The following is a 14924-nucleotide window of genomic DNA, read 5'->3' as shown; positions in this document are numbered from 1 at the left end:
ATAATTATTATTAGACTATAAAATATATAAATTCCACGATAATAACATATTATTATTATTTTTAAAATAATAATAATTCATTACTCTTGAGAAAGATATTGAAATTAAAGACATGCCGTGGTGGCCAAAGCATTAATTTATCATAGTTGCGTGGTTGCATGCTACTGAAGTTGTTCTTTTTCATAATTCAGATAGGCTTTGGTTTCTACTTCAATTAGACTTCTAAATAATTGCTGTAATTTAAGTTATTCTCATGAATTTAGTTACTCTTAAATTATATAAACGTTGTTCTTTCTAAAACATCTTTAATTTTAAAACCTCGTACTTAATTGTTTTTCTTTGGGGGGGAGAGAGAGCTTTTGGCGCCTAATTATTTCTCAACAATGGCTTCCATGGAGACTTCAACAGAAACTGTCGTCCCTGATAAGTATGTTTCTCAATCTTCTTCTTCTTCTTCTTCTTCTTCTTGCTATTTTGTATATTCTTGTGCATATGTATGTGTATTCATACGAAAAGTTTGTTGTTTAAGGTTTGTATATAATATATATCCTACGTGAAAGGCATGCACAAGTATTTTTCTTGGTTGTTTTTGTTGTTAATATTAATGATTTCACAGCAACCATGCATGTCTATGTGATTATGTTAAGAAATAAATATGGTAAATTAGCCAATATTTATATCAATTAATGAAAGAGTCCAATGCAAAAAATAAAAAGAAAAAAAAAATTGTATGAGTTTTCTCTAAATTAATCAAAGGTAGCTATAAATTACCATCTGAGTTTTCTCTAAATTGTTATGAATATGAGAATTTTGGGATAAACTTTTGGGAGTCTCGTAGTATTAATATATTATATACTCTTGTAGTCTTGTTGTTTCTAAGGGAAAATTCACTTTACCCCCTGAAGTGTCAGGAGTTTTTCAATTCGAACCCCAATGTTTAAAAATTGGCAATGTACTCCCTAATGTTTCAAAAATTTCAATTCAAACCCTCCGTTAGTAATTTCCATCTAATTGGACGGAAATCATCCCAGTATCTCATATGGGATTTTGATGCCCTCTATTCTAATTTTGCACTCATTAAAGCCTATGAAATTACATAATTACCCTCATTAAAACCTATAAAATTACGTAATTACCCTCAATTTCATAGGTTTTAATGAGGGTAAAAGTGGAATAGAGTGCATCAAACCAATTAGACGAAAATTAGTAACGGAGAGTCTGAATTGAAAATTTTTAAAATATTAGGGGGTATATTGTCAATTTTTAAACATTGGGGTTCGAATTGAAAAACTCCTGAAACTTTAGGGAGGTAAAGTGAATTTAGGGAGGTAAAGTGAATTTAACCCTTATTTCTACTTGATATTGAGTCCTATAATACATGAAACTCCAATACATATTTATTTAGGACTAGGAAATTGTTTGACCAAAAATGATTTTATAAAAATTTTGGTGTTCAAAACAGTAAAGAATAGAATTATTTCCGGCTGATACAAATTTATATCATTGTCACATACTCTAGCTAGTCAAATGGTAAACTACGAAGGATTTTGATCGAGATCGGGTGCAATTAGCTGTTTGTATTGTATAACTCATGTGAGAGGACACTTAAGCCCCACTTGATTGGGTAGGTATTCGGGAGGCCCGAGCACCAACCCGTATGTTATTTTATTCGTAAATGATCTTGCTTCCTACCACATTCTTGTTTAGGGATGGATCAGAAGAAAAAAGGTTGAAAATGGTTGCCGGAGCGTACTACATACCAAAGGGAACAAGTTGTTTTAGAGGTATAGGCGATGATGCTCACTTCATATGTGAAGAGAGACAAACAATTGGTGTGGCAGATGGCGTGGGTGGGTGGGGCATCATGGGTATCGACCCGGGAGAATATGCCCGACAACTCATGGCTAACTCTTTGGAGGCAATATTAATGGAACCAGATGGGAAGGTTGATCTTGGAAGAGTTCTGAATCAAGCTTACTCAAACACCAAGGTTAAAGGAGCATCAACAGCTTGCATATTAACATTGATAGACAATGTATGTCTCTCTTTCTTCTTAATACACTGCAATATTTCAATCCAATCTATTAAATTGACATCTGTCTTTAGAACATACACGTGATTTTTAAAGAATCTAACTCAATTTGGAGAAAGTTTGTTCGTGTTACATACTTTTCAGCTTATTTAGTGTTTCTTTTATTCCTTTTTCTTTTGTAAATTAACTTTCTAGAGATTATGTTGTGTCTCGTTTTATTTTGCAGTGCTTGCATGTTGCTAACTTGGGAGATAGTGGATTTCTGCTGATTAGAAAAGATGAAATATACAAATCCGAAATTCAAGAACATTATTTTAATTGTCCATTCCAGCTGGGACAAGAAGCAGACACCCCCGATTTGGCAGAGGTACAGATTAGCTAGAGGCTAGCTAAAATTCATTTGGTGCTGCAGTCAATAGCAAAAGATTGTTATTAATTGTACACTAAATCATTTCTTTAATAATTTCTCTCTCCCTTCTCTCTTCTCTCTCCCTCTCCAAGTGGTCAAATTGGCAAGAATATAATAATAAAAAAAAAAAGCAGAGAAGAGGTTGGAATTTGTATTGAAAGAGTAGGTAAAATAGAGAAGATTGCTTTTTGATTAGGTATTTTACATCAGTAAACATGAAGAAGCATCAGAAATTTCATATCTTTACCATCAAGGACAAGGAGAATAATAGATGAGTTTATTATGATGGCATCAGCATGCTAAATCTTTGATTTTTCATTGATGGGTTAAAGTTTTTACACATGCAGATATTTCCAGTTGATGTAAAATCAGGAGACATGCTTATAGTCGGCACAGACGGGCTGTTTGATAACATGTTTGAGAGGCAGATTAGAGACACTGCAAGATTGGGGGCAGAGGTTGGTTTAAATCCAGAGCAGGTGGCTTGGGCAGTAGCAGAGCATGCTTATCACAAATCAATGAAGAAGAAAGTTTATACACCATTTATGAAAGCTGCTAAGAATTCTGGGAGAGTGTTTTCTGGTGGCAAACCTGATGATATAACTGTCATGGTTGCTTACATTGTTGATGCTTAGGTCTTGCATACACAATATTTATTCATAAAAGCATTGACAGTCTTGTACTTATTGCAGATTTTAAAATGTATATATGCTAATTATCTCTAACACTGCCTGCCAATGAGTAAGAGTTTCACTATTTCACACCAAGGATTCTTGCCATACAGATTGAAATTACTCTGCTAACATCAACAATGCATAAGTTTCAATCTTTGAACCCAGCAAACAAAATAAAGGGTAACAGATAAGGAGCAAGAGAAGCCAACAAAGATTGTCATTTCATTTAGTGCTTTAATACATACCATGTAATTCAGCTGGTCCACACTGGCCATAAAAGAGTTGAGGCACTCTGGCACCAATTTGAAACAGCAGTTAAAGCTCTAAACAAAATGATCTGCCATCAGGAAACCGATAAGTCAAATCATTTTTATTACAACCACTAAGGAAACTAGGTTCAAATTATCACATAAGCCGTGATTCCATCTTTGTAATGGCTTTCTCTATAGCAGGCATGTTCTTCTTGAAGGTTGACCATTGCTCCTCGGTCATGCTTATACCTGAGTACAAGAGAAGTAGAGATTTTGTACAACCTTAAACTATCAAAAACTTGAAATTTTAAAGATAAAAGGAAAAGCACAGGCAATGCTTGATTTCTAATTGACATACTGCATCACTACAGGGAAACCATCAAAGATGATAGGGAAAAACACACAAAAACAACATCGTATTTTGTTTTTTCAATTTTTTTCAAGGTATAACAATTAGACAACAGAGAACAGTTACCATTTGGACAACTTTTATTATTTCTACCTTCATAATCACGGCCACTAAAATTGCTACACGCATAGACAACAAAAGTCCTAACTTTTCTAAATCAAGGCAGCAAGCATAAGCACTGGCACCGTCTGTAAGGAAATGAAAACATCAACTGCAATAACTCATATAATTATAAGCAAGTTCAAAACCCTAATTGTCCCGACACCCCCATTGTCCACCACAATCACCTAATTCTTCTCCACTGATTCAACAAACTGCAATTCTTAGTATCGAAGAACAACCCCACATTTCTCTTATATTAAACTACTTGTTTTGCATATAAGGGATCAAAAACACCTGCATTATGAAAGTACAAGAAAAGCTCATATATTTACACCACAACCACCTCATTCTTCTTCAATGACTCAACGACCCATAATTCTAAAGTGGGCTGGCGTAAAACCCAGATAAAAATACATATAAGAGGCTCAAGAAAATACATAGAAAGCAGTATAAACTTGAAAAAAGAAAAACGAGCAACAAAAATACCAAGCCTATATAAAGTAAAATAACTACCTTTAGAAGTAGGAAGATCTTTCCCATCTTTCTTATAGTACTCCCTTATCGACACCAGAGTCTTCCCCCTGAATTCTTGAATTGTCACCTTTCTCTTGTCTGACAGCTGAATCAAAACCCAAAAAATAATTAACAAAAAAAATAAAATTTTCTCAAATCTCTCACTCTACTTGCAGTTGCAGATTAAATAACACAATCAAAAAACGTAACCCTCTTCACTTCGCGTGAGTTCAAATGTAATTCAATCAAAAAAAAAAAAAAAACACAAAACACAAAACTTTTCAAAATCTCACTCTGCAAATGATGAGGTCGCCATCATCATCGTACTCCTTACGAGGGTCTCCTCGTTCTTCCTCTTCTTCTGCTTGCTCTTCTTCCTCTTGTTGTTGTTGTTGTTGTTGTTGTTCGAGGAAGGACTGTACGACCTGCTTGACGAAGGCCTTGTAAGGCGGGTCGGAGAGGTCGAGTTGGAGCTCCGCGGCGGCCTGCTTCCGGATCTTGTGCTCCGTGGTCTCCTCCATGTCAGACTCCTGTAGAATCCTCACCACTGTCTTTTCGATTCTCTCTTGGATTTCCGGTTCCATGTTGTTTGAGGTTTTTCTGACAGCGTACGAATTTGGCGGAGAAAGAAGCTTTTTGATCAATTTGGGAAATTCTGGAGGGGGAATCGAATCTGGATTTGAGTCTCACGTATGTATCTTTCACGGTAATGAAAAGACTGTCGGGACTAAAGTTGTCCTTTTATCTCTCTCTTTTTTTTCTTTTTCTTTTTTACCAAAAGAAGAAATATTTTGATGCGAATATAAAGATATTTTGAAAAATTACATTTTACTCTCATAAAGTATTCACTCATTGTTCTTTTTACATTCAATATTTAAAAAGTAACACTTGACCCCTCCACAAAGTTTCAGACGCTAACAAAAAAGTTCATCAATTTATTTACTTTACTTTTTTTTTTTTTTTTTACTTACTTTTACCATATTCTTAGCAATTATGCCAAATACAAGATGATAACTTGAACTGTTAAAAATTCATTCGGATAAAACTGAGCAAGCCAAATTAATTTATCCTTGTTTAAAGCATCAAATGAGTCATTTGGACTCAAACAAGTAATAGAAAGTAACAATTCAAAATTCGCAATTCGCCACACCTCATCAAATCAATTGTTTCTGGAGTTGCAAACCTATAGCAGTATAACTCTTCGCAGTAATGATGTGAATTTTTCATGGTTCAGGTTTTTCCTCGGTTGATATAGTTCATCCATATTGAAAACAAGAATATTGTTTTGATGAAATGGGTGTGAGAATCTCGAATCTGATTCTTGCCATTATGCTTATTTATACTGAACTGATTTGCTTGGAATGAAATGTCCACGTTTCACAAAAATCATTACAGAATATTAGTTGAATTGTAGGCTTTGTAGCACAGATCCGACCCACCAAATCTCATTCAAATACTAGATATGTTGGGATGTAATAACAATTAAAAAGAAAAAAAAAAAAGAAAAAAAAGAGATTTAAGAATTTATCTTCTCATTCTTCCTTTACCCCTCCAATGGCAATAAGCACAGATGAAGACCATGACCTCCTCCCACATGTCAAGTGGCTTGCCTTGTCTTAATCATTCTTTGTCATACAATGCTACCTCTTAAATTTCCTTGGACCTTTGCCTAGTGTTGCTGCAAGAGTTAATCAGTTGTTAATACCTTAAAAGGCCAAAACAACGGTGAAAAATGCTGGCAATTGACTGGAAATGAACAGCACAAATAAGAATTGAGTAAATGCTATTCTTTACACCTATACCACGTCAGCTGATATGGTGTGTTTTAAGTGGCTTTTTTCATGTTAGTCACTTAAAATGTGCAACGTCAGCTAGTGTAATATGAGTGTAATAAATGAGTGTGAAGAATAGTATTACTCATAAGAATTGGCAAAAGAATGTCTATTACATGTGTTCATCCTTTAAAGATTCATTTTACAAGCTAGGAATACTCAATTCATGTGACAAAGACAAACAGATACTTCCTAAATTCACTAAAGCATGGCTTTTTGACAGGATACATGTGAATGACAGAGAAGTGCGCAAAAACAGAAACAAGACCTAAGAACAATTTGGTTGATAGGATTGATAATGACTATGATCAGTGGATCCACCCATTAAAGATCTACAATTACCTCTACAGTCTCAACCAACCAAAACGGATCAAAAATGTCTAGGATGAGAGCCAAGAAGCATGGCTGAGACTGGGGTACATGTAGAAAATCACATTGTCATCTTTCTTATTACTAATTTGAAATGTATTGAGCAGTCAGCTCAAGATCAAAATACATAGTGTTATAACAAATGCCTGCCATAAGCTGTGAAGGAATACATGCATAGATTCTTTCTTTAGGTATGAAATTATGCATGAATCTTATCTGTTTGTGTGGACTGAGCGAAAAATATTGTTATGAATGACAAACCATTAGGATTGGCAATGCAAGTGAATTGGTTTTGATCTGAAGTTTTTTATATGATGGATTCATTCCTTGTGGTTGGTATTCTGTTTTAAGGGGAAGAAAGCAGAATAGAAACCAGTAAGGTCATCTGAAAACGAAAACCAACTTTCTATTCTAGCACATTCAAATAATTGTCATGAATTATATTTACTCAAGTAATTTCCTAATGCAACATGACAGGCATGCACAATTACTTGAGTGAAAGTAGGAAACTGATTCATGCAAGAGTTGGAACCAGAATAAAACAAAGAGAGAGAGGCACACCTGCCACCAGAGGCAACCTCATCCATGCTTTGCCCTCGTCGCCTATACCTACCACCAGATGCTAGAAATGCAGGGCAAGGCCTGTAAGCCTTTATTGGCCACCAGCCAAAGCCTGGAACTGTTGCAATCCCACCTTGAATCCTACCTTCACCATTGCATCCCTTCTCCATTTCCTCTCTCCCACAGGCTTGACAACCCCTGTAAGAATTGAATATTGTTTTCATTTGTATCACCAACCATCAAACATGAAGGTAAGGGAGTTAAAAGAAATTGCACAAGTACCCTTACGATCTCGCTCTAAAGAAACCTCATTAGCCTCGCAAAGGTCAAGTCAAAAGGTTTTCTTCTGCCTATCAAAATTTAATGTTTACAATACACACTGTGGCTAGTATAAGAAACGAATTATGTTACCCAAAGTACTCTGCCAAAACATGTATAACAGAACAAAAATCAGACCAGTTTCTGATATGAAGACGAAGTGACCACTTATAAGGTCTTTTATGCCAGAGACAAACTCTATAGACTCAATGGAGTTTACTATGTGTGGATTACTTTCTAGATCATCATTAGTAACCTGAAAATAGAGTTCTTCCGTTCATACTCAAAAAACTTAAACCGATAGGATCATCTAATTAATATTCTACACTGCCCCTCATGTGTGGGTGTGTGGGCTAAAACTCTCGCTCAATATCTGAGGCCCAACATGTAAACCATTCAATTGAAATGAAAGGTGAGTTACATAGACAATAGACAAGGTTTGAATTCACGATTTTTGTTCTGATACACTATTAAATCACCACTAATCTCAAAAAATTAAGCTAACACTAAATTGTCAATTTATTATTTAATCAATACTCTTACAATTCGACCATTAAGATAAAAACTTAATTAAACAAGCTTTTAGTCAAGTAAGCCACTCTAATTCATTGGTCACCTGTCCTCGTTAGCCCCTTGAACACAAATCACTCCCTAAATATTCCCAGTACAACTGGCTCATCTATATTTAATTGATTCCCCTTTCAATTAAACCACCAAATGAGCAAATCGTCCTATGAAAACTGAATTGCCAAAATGCATTTGATAAGAATGAAGCTGTTAGAAGAGGATAATTCAACTGAACATATGAGCATAACTTCTGGTCAAAGTTCGTAACTTTTCTAATCATATGTACGAATAGTCATTGTTGTTAAGCAATACTTGGCTTAGATACAATGAGCAATCCATTTTTAAGTAAACACTTTCAACACAAAACGAAAAAACCCTTTTCTTTTCCCCACTCTGTCTCGATTTTCATGGCATCCAAGCAGAGGGCAACGGAAGAAAAAACGAAATAATCTCTAGAACATAATTGGCAATAATTCCTAGTTCATAAATTGATCAATATTTTAATCTGGGTAGGCTGGAAATGAAGTAAAGAAAAGGGTGGTACCTCGGAGGGAGCTTGCCAGTGTCATCGGTGGCAGCTTCTGACTGGACAGGAAGTGCATCAGGCGCAGGAGGAGGGCTTTCTTCTACAACAGAAGTTGAAGAAGAAGAAGAAGAAGAAGAACAATGAGGGATGGTGGTGAGTTTAGATGGGTATCTAATGGGAGTTGTTGAGCCATGTAACCATGTACTGCTGCCAATGCAAGGACGCTGGCAGAGTAAGCTCTGATGAAGTGCTGGAACTGAGACAAGGGAAACTCCCATTCTCTCTCTCTCTCACACTCTCACGGACACACGCAATGAACATTTGGATAACAGTACGTCACTATTACCAACATTTTTCTGTTCTCTTTCAAACGTAAGGCTCTGGTTGTTCGAGCTTCATATATTTGCCACTCACTATATTTTACTGATATGCCCTCACATCAGTAGGGCAATATTTTATACCAACAGTAAACCTAACATGAATAATATAAAATTAATAAGATTATGATTGAATTGTTTATATAGTTTTATGCTCAAATTTTAATACAACTCAAACCTAACACTCGATATTTAGAATTAGAAATTTTGACACAACCCATGAACCTAATATAAAATTAGCGGGATCACGCGGATACGAATGATTTCTTTTAAAGACAAAATTTTTCTTCAAACTAAATGGAGATAATAATATTACTGGAACAGCATAGAAGAGGATAAGGTTGGGATAGAAAAGGATATATGAAACTGTGAAGGCCTTATTTGGGTATTCAATAAATTGTGGGTGTTGAAACAAAGAGGCTAACAAGTACTTGAATGAAAACTGAAAACAAAAATGAGAGAAAAAGAGGTTCCACCGAGATTTGAACTCGGGTTACTGGATTCAGAGTCCAATGTCCTGACCACTAGACCATGGAACCTTGCTGGTTTACCTTGTCTGGTATATGTATATATTTTCTAATAACCTTTCATTTCGTATATGTTGATCTTACTTCTATTGAATGTAATGGGACTTGGACATGAGTTGACAACGGCTTTATTTAGTGAATAATTTTATGAATTGAGAAAAAACGACCATTTTTCCACAAAAATTCTTCTTGTGTTTGAGCACTAGCCGTTGCTGATTACCTTCCCTATGTTTAGGGAAAATCTAAAAAAAAAACCACAAAAAAGCATTAACATCAGAAGCCCTAAATATAACTAATATTAAAGGACATTTACAGTGTTTCCCAATGCATTGAGAAACACTATAGTCTATAGATGATCAATGCATTAGAAGATATTGTAGATGTCCAATGCATTATTAAATTATAAAAAACTGATTCTCTCTCCTCTCTTCTTCACATGTCCCTACAATTCTCTATCTTCTCTCATCTCTCATTGGTTGTAATAATAAAAAAAAAAAATAGTATTTAATTCGTATAAGTTTTTCTTATAGAGAATCAAAAAGTAGTTTTATTTTCTAAATTGAGAAAAAGTAATTGGGAAGCTGCTGCAGCTAGTGCTCTTATATAGAGTTTTATACTAAAATTTTAACTGCAAAAGAGACTAGAATAAGTCCAAAATTTGTCCCCCCCGTGAGCATCACTATGATCTTTCCACTTTTTACAAGTGCCCATAGGTTCAGTCTAACTGTGCAAAAATTCATATTTTTAAGCCAAAAAAGGAAAGCAAATGAAATGCAAAAGCTCGAAAGAAGAGGCAAATAGCCCTCTTGGATTTGACTTAGGTCCGTTGAAAAAACTACAGAAAATCTCTTGTAATTTTTTTTTACAACACCTAGCCACCTAGGCCATTTCGCCCTCCAATAGGTCTTTGCTATTTCCACTACAATTCCCACCCTGATTTACTCTGAATAGTGAATCAGAGTGGAAAAGGAAATGGTTAATTTCCTTCCAATTAAACTTCTGCATATTATACTTGAATCTAATTTCTTCTCTGGTAACTATATTTAAAATAAAAAATAAAAAACGTAAAAACAACAAAGATAAAGAGTGGAAAAAGAAAAGGCAAAAAGAGAAAGGGGGACCTTTTACCACGAAACAATCAAAACTGGGGGTTGGCAAAACCAAAAGGGATAATCCGACGAAATCACAGTGAAATTGCAAGCAAGCTGTTCCATCTAACAAATACCACTATTTTTTGTGACTAGTATTTAATATCTCATTGGTATCATCTCTTCTTCTTCTTCAATTATGCATGCACAAGTTGTTGCTCCACCTCTCCATCCATAAGCATCACAGAGCTGTGATGATGCACCATATACCACCGCCCATTATGGAACTCGAAGACATTAGTTACGTTGAATGGCCCCGAATCGATGTCGATAAAAGTTTTCATGGTAACCCAGGCCATGTCTGTCAGAACACGAGCCCGTACATCTCGAACTTGAAAGTTGACCCCATGTTCCCAATTAAATGCAAGCTGCCAACTCTGTATTACAGCATTATACCTGAAGTTGGAAACAAAGATGACTCAGCTCCTGTTTAGTTCCAATCAAACATAAAAAAACACACCATAACAGTAGAATTTAGGTAAAAACTCAAAGTCCCTGCAAACCCAACAGCTTTTGCAAGAATGAAAATGTCAACATATAATAATGTCTTTCTCTATCTAAAGCAACATTGTCATCTATAGTGATGTCTAAAACATTGGCATCATGACCACACCAAGAGATGGAGGTAAAAGTTCAAGCCAGGGCTTTGATCTGGTACATATTAAAATATAATTCAGATAAAGTGTTATGATGTTCTTACTTGCGAAATGCACAGTAATAAAATATATAGTGCCCGGGCCACAGGCTAGGACCCACCTTACCCTATTTTCCGTTACTAAGACAGAAGAGATTGTCTCAGGATCCTATCTTAAGAGCATGCTACATCCACAGTGCTCCTGTAGGTTAGATGTCTCCACCATTAAAATAAAGCATCCTGCTTTTAAAGAACAAGTCTCTTCTACACTCGATTTCAATAAATTGACGAAGAATCTCTAACTATGAAGTTAAATAACACTTTGCCCCATCGGACAACTTAGGCAAGCAGGGCTAAAAAACTGCCATATAGCAGCTTCATCCAAACTGTAATAATGCTACAAACCAACATTTTTCCTTAGGAACTACAGATCAACCTGTAAACTTCATTAACAAACCAAATGTTGAGCGAGCCAAAAGTCTAAGAGCTGCCATTCTGCAGACGAGCAAAACTAAACAACTGACAGTAATACCAATCACATCCCAAGTGCATAAATTTATACAAGCACATAAGAAGCTACAGATATACATGTGCATGCGGTGCACACATATGAACATAGGTATGCACATAGACTGTATCTAAGCATAAATTGTACATAACAAAAGCGTAATTAGTTCAGTACGAACATATGCACATAGTTCTAAACGTGGGCAACCTTTGCTTGGTATGGTTGACACATGTAGGGTATTTGCAGGTCACCTACTATGTCAAATCCCTACATTAATACCATGTCATAAATCTCAGCTTGATTCAAGTATATCAGCAGCAGGTATTCCTGGGCTTGGCTCACCAAGTAGAATACATGCTTTCTTTCCTGCTACATGCTACATGCCTATAGCACAGTTGAAGCAACCCAGGTACAAAAGGTAGAAAACAAAGAATAGCAGCACAATGTTATCGCACCATACGTCAAAATCCCTCCTACAATAGTTACTAAAATCTCCAGTACATATCCAAGATCTAATGGGTCATATCTGGCTACTATCTTTGATATCATGACAACATTATGTGACCACACCCCAATAATTCAGAACGTATGAGCAGCATATAGGTTAGGCTACTTGCTAAAACAGGTCAAACATGAAATAGCAGTAAAAAGCAGATTAAAAAAAGAGAGAATCTTTCCATCACTGGATGTAAGTAATTGAAATATCAAGTCTAAAACATCATACCCTGAAAAGAGTTCTCCTGAGGCATGAACACACTTTACATAATCTGCATTGCGCCAAAAGTGACTCATTGCTTGAATAGACCTTTCTTTGATGATGTTAAAGAATTCAGCATTAATATTAACAATAGCTCTTGTAGCCGCATAGTAAGCCTTCCAGCCATTGGCTGGCGTCACACTATCCTGTTCCAATGTGAAGTCCTGAAAAATAATTTGAGAAACAAAAGGTTATCCATACATCCAGAAAGTTATTCAGTGCATAAACAGCAGATGACATACAGAGAGCATGCAAGCAAGCTAATGGAAACCCGAGCCCCATATTGCAATCATTATATCCGAAGAAATGAAACCAATATTTTCAGTTAAATATACTTCACCCAGGCCAAGTATATTAATGCTAATGATTTTAACAATGGAGTTGATGAAAGTAGTCGACTCCAACAATACTATACAACAGACAGTGTGATTATAAAAATCGAAAACACATTGCTTTCAACAAAACTACATTAAACAGTAGAGGGTACATGCGGATTTTGCCGCAGAAAAACCCCACATTGGATTTAACAAAGTAATAACCCCAATTTCATCCATAAGAAAGAAATTCCTTTCAATCTTTGGCAAGAGACACGCATAGTATGTGATCCAGAACAGCCTAAACTCATCAACCCACATCTCAAATTACACCAAAAAAACCCAATTCTACAAAACCCAATGCAAAGTTGTTAAGTTTAACACTCAATTTGCTATTGGGTTCCAAAATATTTTAGCTCTTCTCAATTTGCTTCAAATTCTAAACCAAAATTCTCAACAATAACCACAATATCATCCGCAAGTTGCTCATTACACTCGCAATTTACCTTGTGATAGAGCGCTTTCCACGCATTGTCGTCATTGGCAGCCTTGCGCATGAGCGAGTTGGTCATGGACAAGCGGCACAGGCTCGGGTAGTCCAAGTAGCTGAGCGCGTGCGTGGTAATCTCCGGCACCAGCTGCTCCATCATCGACGCGCCCGTCGCCCGCTCCGCCACCGCCGCCGCAGCAGCCTTCTCAACCACCATATCCCTGACCGCAAACCCACCGTTACACGAGCAAACGCAATTACAAACCCTCTTCGCTGCCGACGTGGCGGAGTCTCCCCCTTCCGATTCGGGGGCCCCTCTGCAGAAGGCGATTGATCGGACGGCGAGAAGCGCGAGTAACAAACAGAGCACGGTGACTGTCGCGGCTACAAGGAAGTATTGGGTTGAGTCCATTCACAAGACATTAAAGCTACGAAGGACATGAAACCCTAGGGAATCAAATTATTCCGAACTCCTGTAAAGTCGCACTGTACGACGTCGTTTGATGAGAAACTTCAACGAGCTTTTTGGTTTTTGAAACCCTAGAATGGGTTTGCACTTTGCAGAAGGTAGAGGACGAGGGTGGTGGTATGGTGGTTGTGTGAGTCGTCGTAACTGACTCGGAACAAACTCGAGCGTCTACTTTTTTACTACTTTCCGAACATTGACCCAATCATAACGACTAGTCGTTTTACAGTACATCTAAGTTCTAACAGAAACAGTTAATCATCTTTACGGATTTATTTATTTATTTTGGATAACGTTGTAAAGACCATAAATATTTTAATTTGACATGCTTTTGAATCGGTTCAACCATAAATAGTATATTTGGTTATACATGTTTTTAGTGTGATAATTTTGATCAAATTCAAAGTATTTTCGGCTCATCAAAGAAAATAAGATTAATGGGATGTAAAAAAAATTTATAAACATTTTTCGATTCCATAGATCCCTTTTTTTTTAAAAAAATGTTTCATTGTTTTGTCATTTTCATAGATCTTTTATTATTATTATTATTATTATAGATGATATTTCAAAAGGCTGATATTTGAGAATATGGGTGTAATCAAGTTGAGTATTGAACGTTCGAGATCAGTTCATTTAATTTTTTTCGAACACAAGCCAAGTTAGAACTTATCACCGAGCTAGGTAATATATTTAAGTTCGATCTTATTTATGAGTTGCTCAATTAAATATCATGATTGTTTAAATAAATTAAACTCAACTATAAATAAACTCATAATGTGCGCACGCATACATATAATATTATATTTATCATATTAGGAAGAGAATTCTTTTTTACTTAAGATGTTCTCATTACAAAATTAAAGTAATACTATGAAAAATAATAATAATGAAATACGAATTTGTACAAGCTTATATAAGTCAAATTGAGTTCTTACGAGTATAGCTCATTTTAATAATCGAGCATAATTTTTTGTTCCCGGTTAGTTCATTTATTAAATGAACTAAGACTAATTTGAGTTTACCTAAACCAAGCAGGAGCTTGTTCGCGAGTTGCTCTATTGATTTACAGCCTTATTTGAGAACATTTGACGTGTTATAGAATCAACTATGTTATAAACAATATATTTGGTTATAAATTTT

At 35.7% G+C, this 14924-nt stretch overlaps 4 protein-coding genes and 1 non-coding gene across 6 annotated transcripts; 1 reads left to right on the top strand and 4 right to left on the bottom strand.

Moving 5' to 3' along the window:
- Positions 1-1675: 1675 nt before the first annotated feature.
- LOC132174390 (probable protein phosphatase 2C 55) lies at positions 1676-3076 on the top strand. The gene is made up of 3 exons (XM_059586052.1): positions 1676-2035; positions 2259-2399; positions 2789-3076. The coding sequence occupies exons 1-3, from the start codon at positions 1676-1678 to the stop codon at positions 3074-3076; spliced, it is 789 nt and encodes a 262-aa protein (XP_059442035.1).
- On the bottom strand, positions 2285-5210 carry LOC132175529 (RNA polymerase II transcriptional coactivator KELP-like). Of its 2 annotated transcripts, XR_009439436.1 has the most exons (4): positions 4684-5210; positions 4391-4496; positions 3361-3615; positions 2285-2438 (listed from the first exon to the last, which is right to left on the bottom strand). XR_009439436.1 is itself a non-coding variant. In XM_059587500.1 (3 exons), exons 1-3 carry the CDS (start codon positions 4972-4974, stop codon positions 3521-3523), a joined length of 492 nt encoding a protein of 163 aa, XP_059443483.1. In that variant the 5' UTR covers positions 4975-5210; the 3' UTR covers positions 3316-3520. The 2 variants fall into 2 exon arrangements, 1 of the variants encoding a protein (XP_059443483.1); XM_059587500.1 differs by lacking the exon at positions 2285-2438 and having other exon boundaries at positions 3316-3615.
- A 486-nt stretch (positions 5211-5696) lies between these two features.
- Positions 5697-8891, bottom strand: LOC132176121 (uncharacterized). Its single transcript, XM_059588248.1, has 3 exons — positions 8582-8891; positions 7153-7350; positions 5697-6068 (listed from the first exon to the last, which is right to left on the bottom strand). The coding sequence occupies exons 1-3, from the start codon at positions 8839-8841 to the stop codon at positions 6038-6040; spliced, it is 489 nt and encodes a 162-aa protein (XP_059444231.1). The 5' UTR covers positions 8842-8891; the 3' UTR covers positions 5697-6037.
- Positions 8892-9407: 516 nt separating this feature from the next.
- Positions 9408-9479, bottom strand: TRNAQ-CUG (transfer RNA glutamine (anticodon CUG)). The gene has a single exon. It is a non-coding gene; the product is annotated as a tRNA-Gln (tRNA).
- Positions 9480-10571: 1092 nt separating this feature from the next.
- LOC132175741 (F-box protein SKIP8-like) lies at positions 10572-13959 on the bottom strand. The gene is made up of 3 exons (XM_059587770.1): positions 13335-13959; positions 12482-12678; positions 10572-11011 (listed from the first exon to the last, which is right to left on the bottom strand). Exons 1-3 carry the CDS (start codon positions 13728-13730, stop codon positions 10753-10755), a joined length of 852 nt encoding a protein of 283 aa, XP_059443753.1. The 5' UTR covers positions 13731-13959; the 3' UTR covers positions 10572-10752.
- Positions 13960-14924: the final 965 nt, after the last annotated feature.

The sequence above is a fragment of the Corylus avellana genome, chromosome ca3 (genome assembly GCF_901000735.1).
Source record: "Corylus avellana chromosome ca3, CavTom2PMs-1.0".
NCBI classification, from domain to species: domain Eukaryota; kingdom Viridiplantae; phylum Streptophyta; class Magnoliopsida; order Fagales; family Betulaceae; genus Corylus; species Corylus avellana.
Note: the sequence above shows the minus strand (reverse complement) of the source record. Positions and strands in the feature narration are given on the sequence as shown.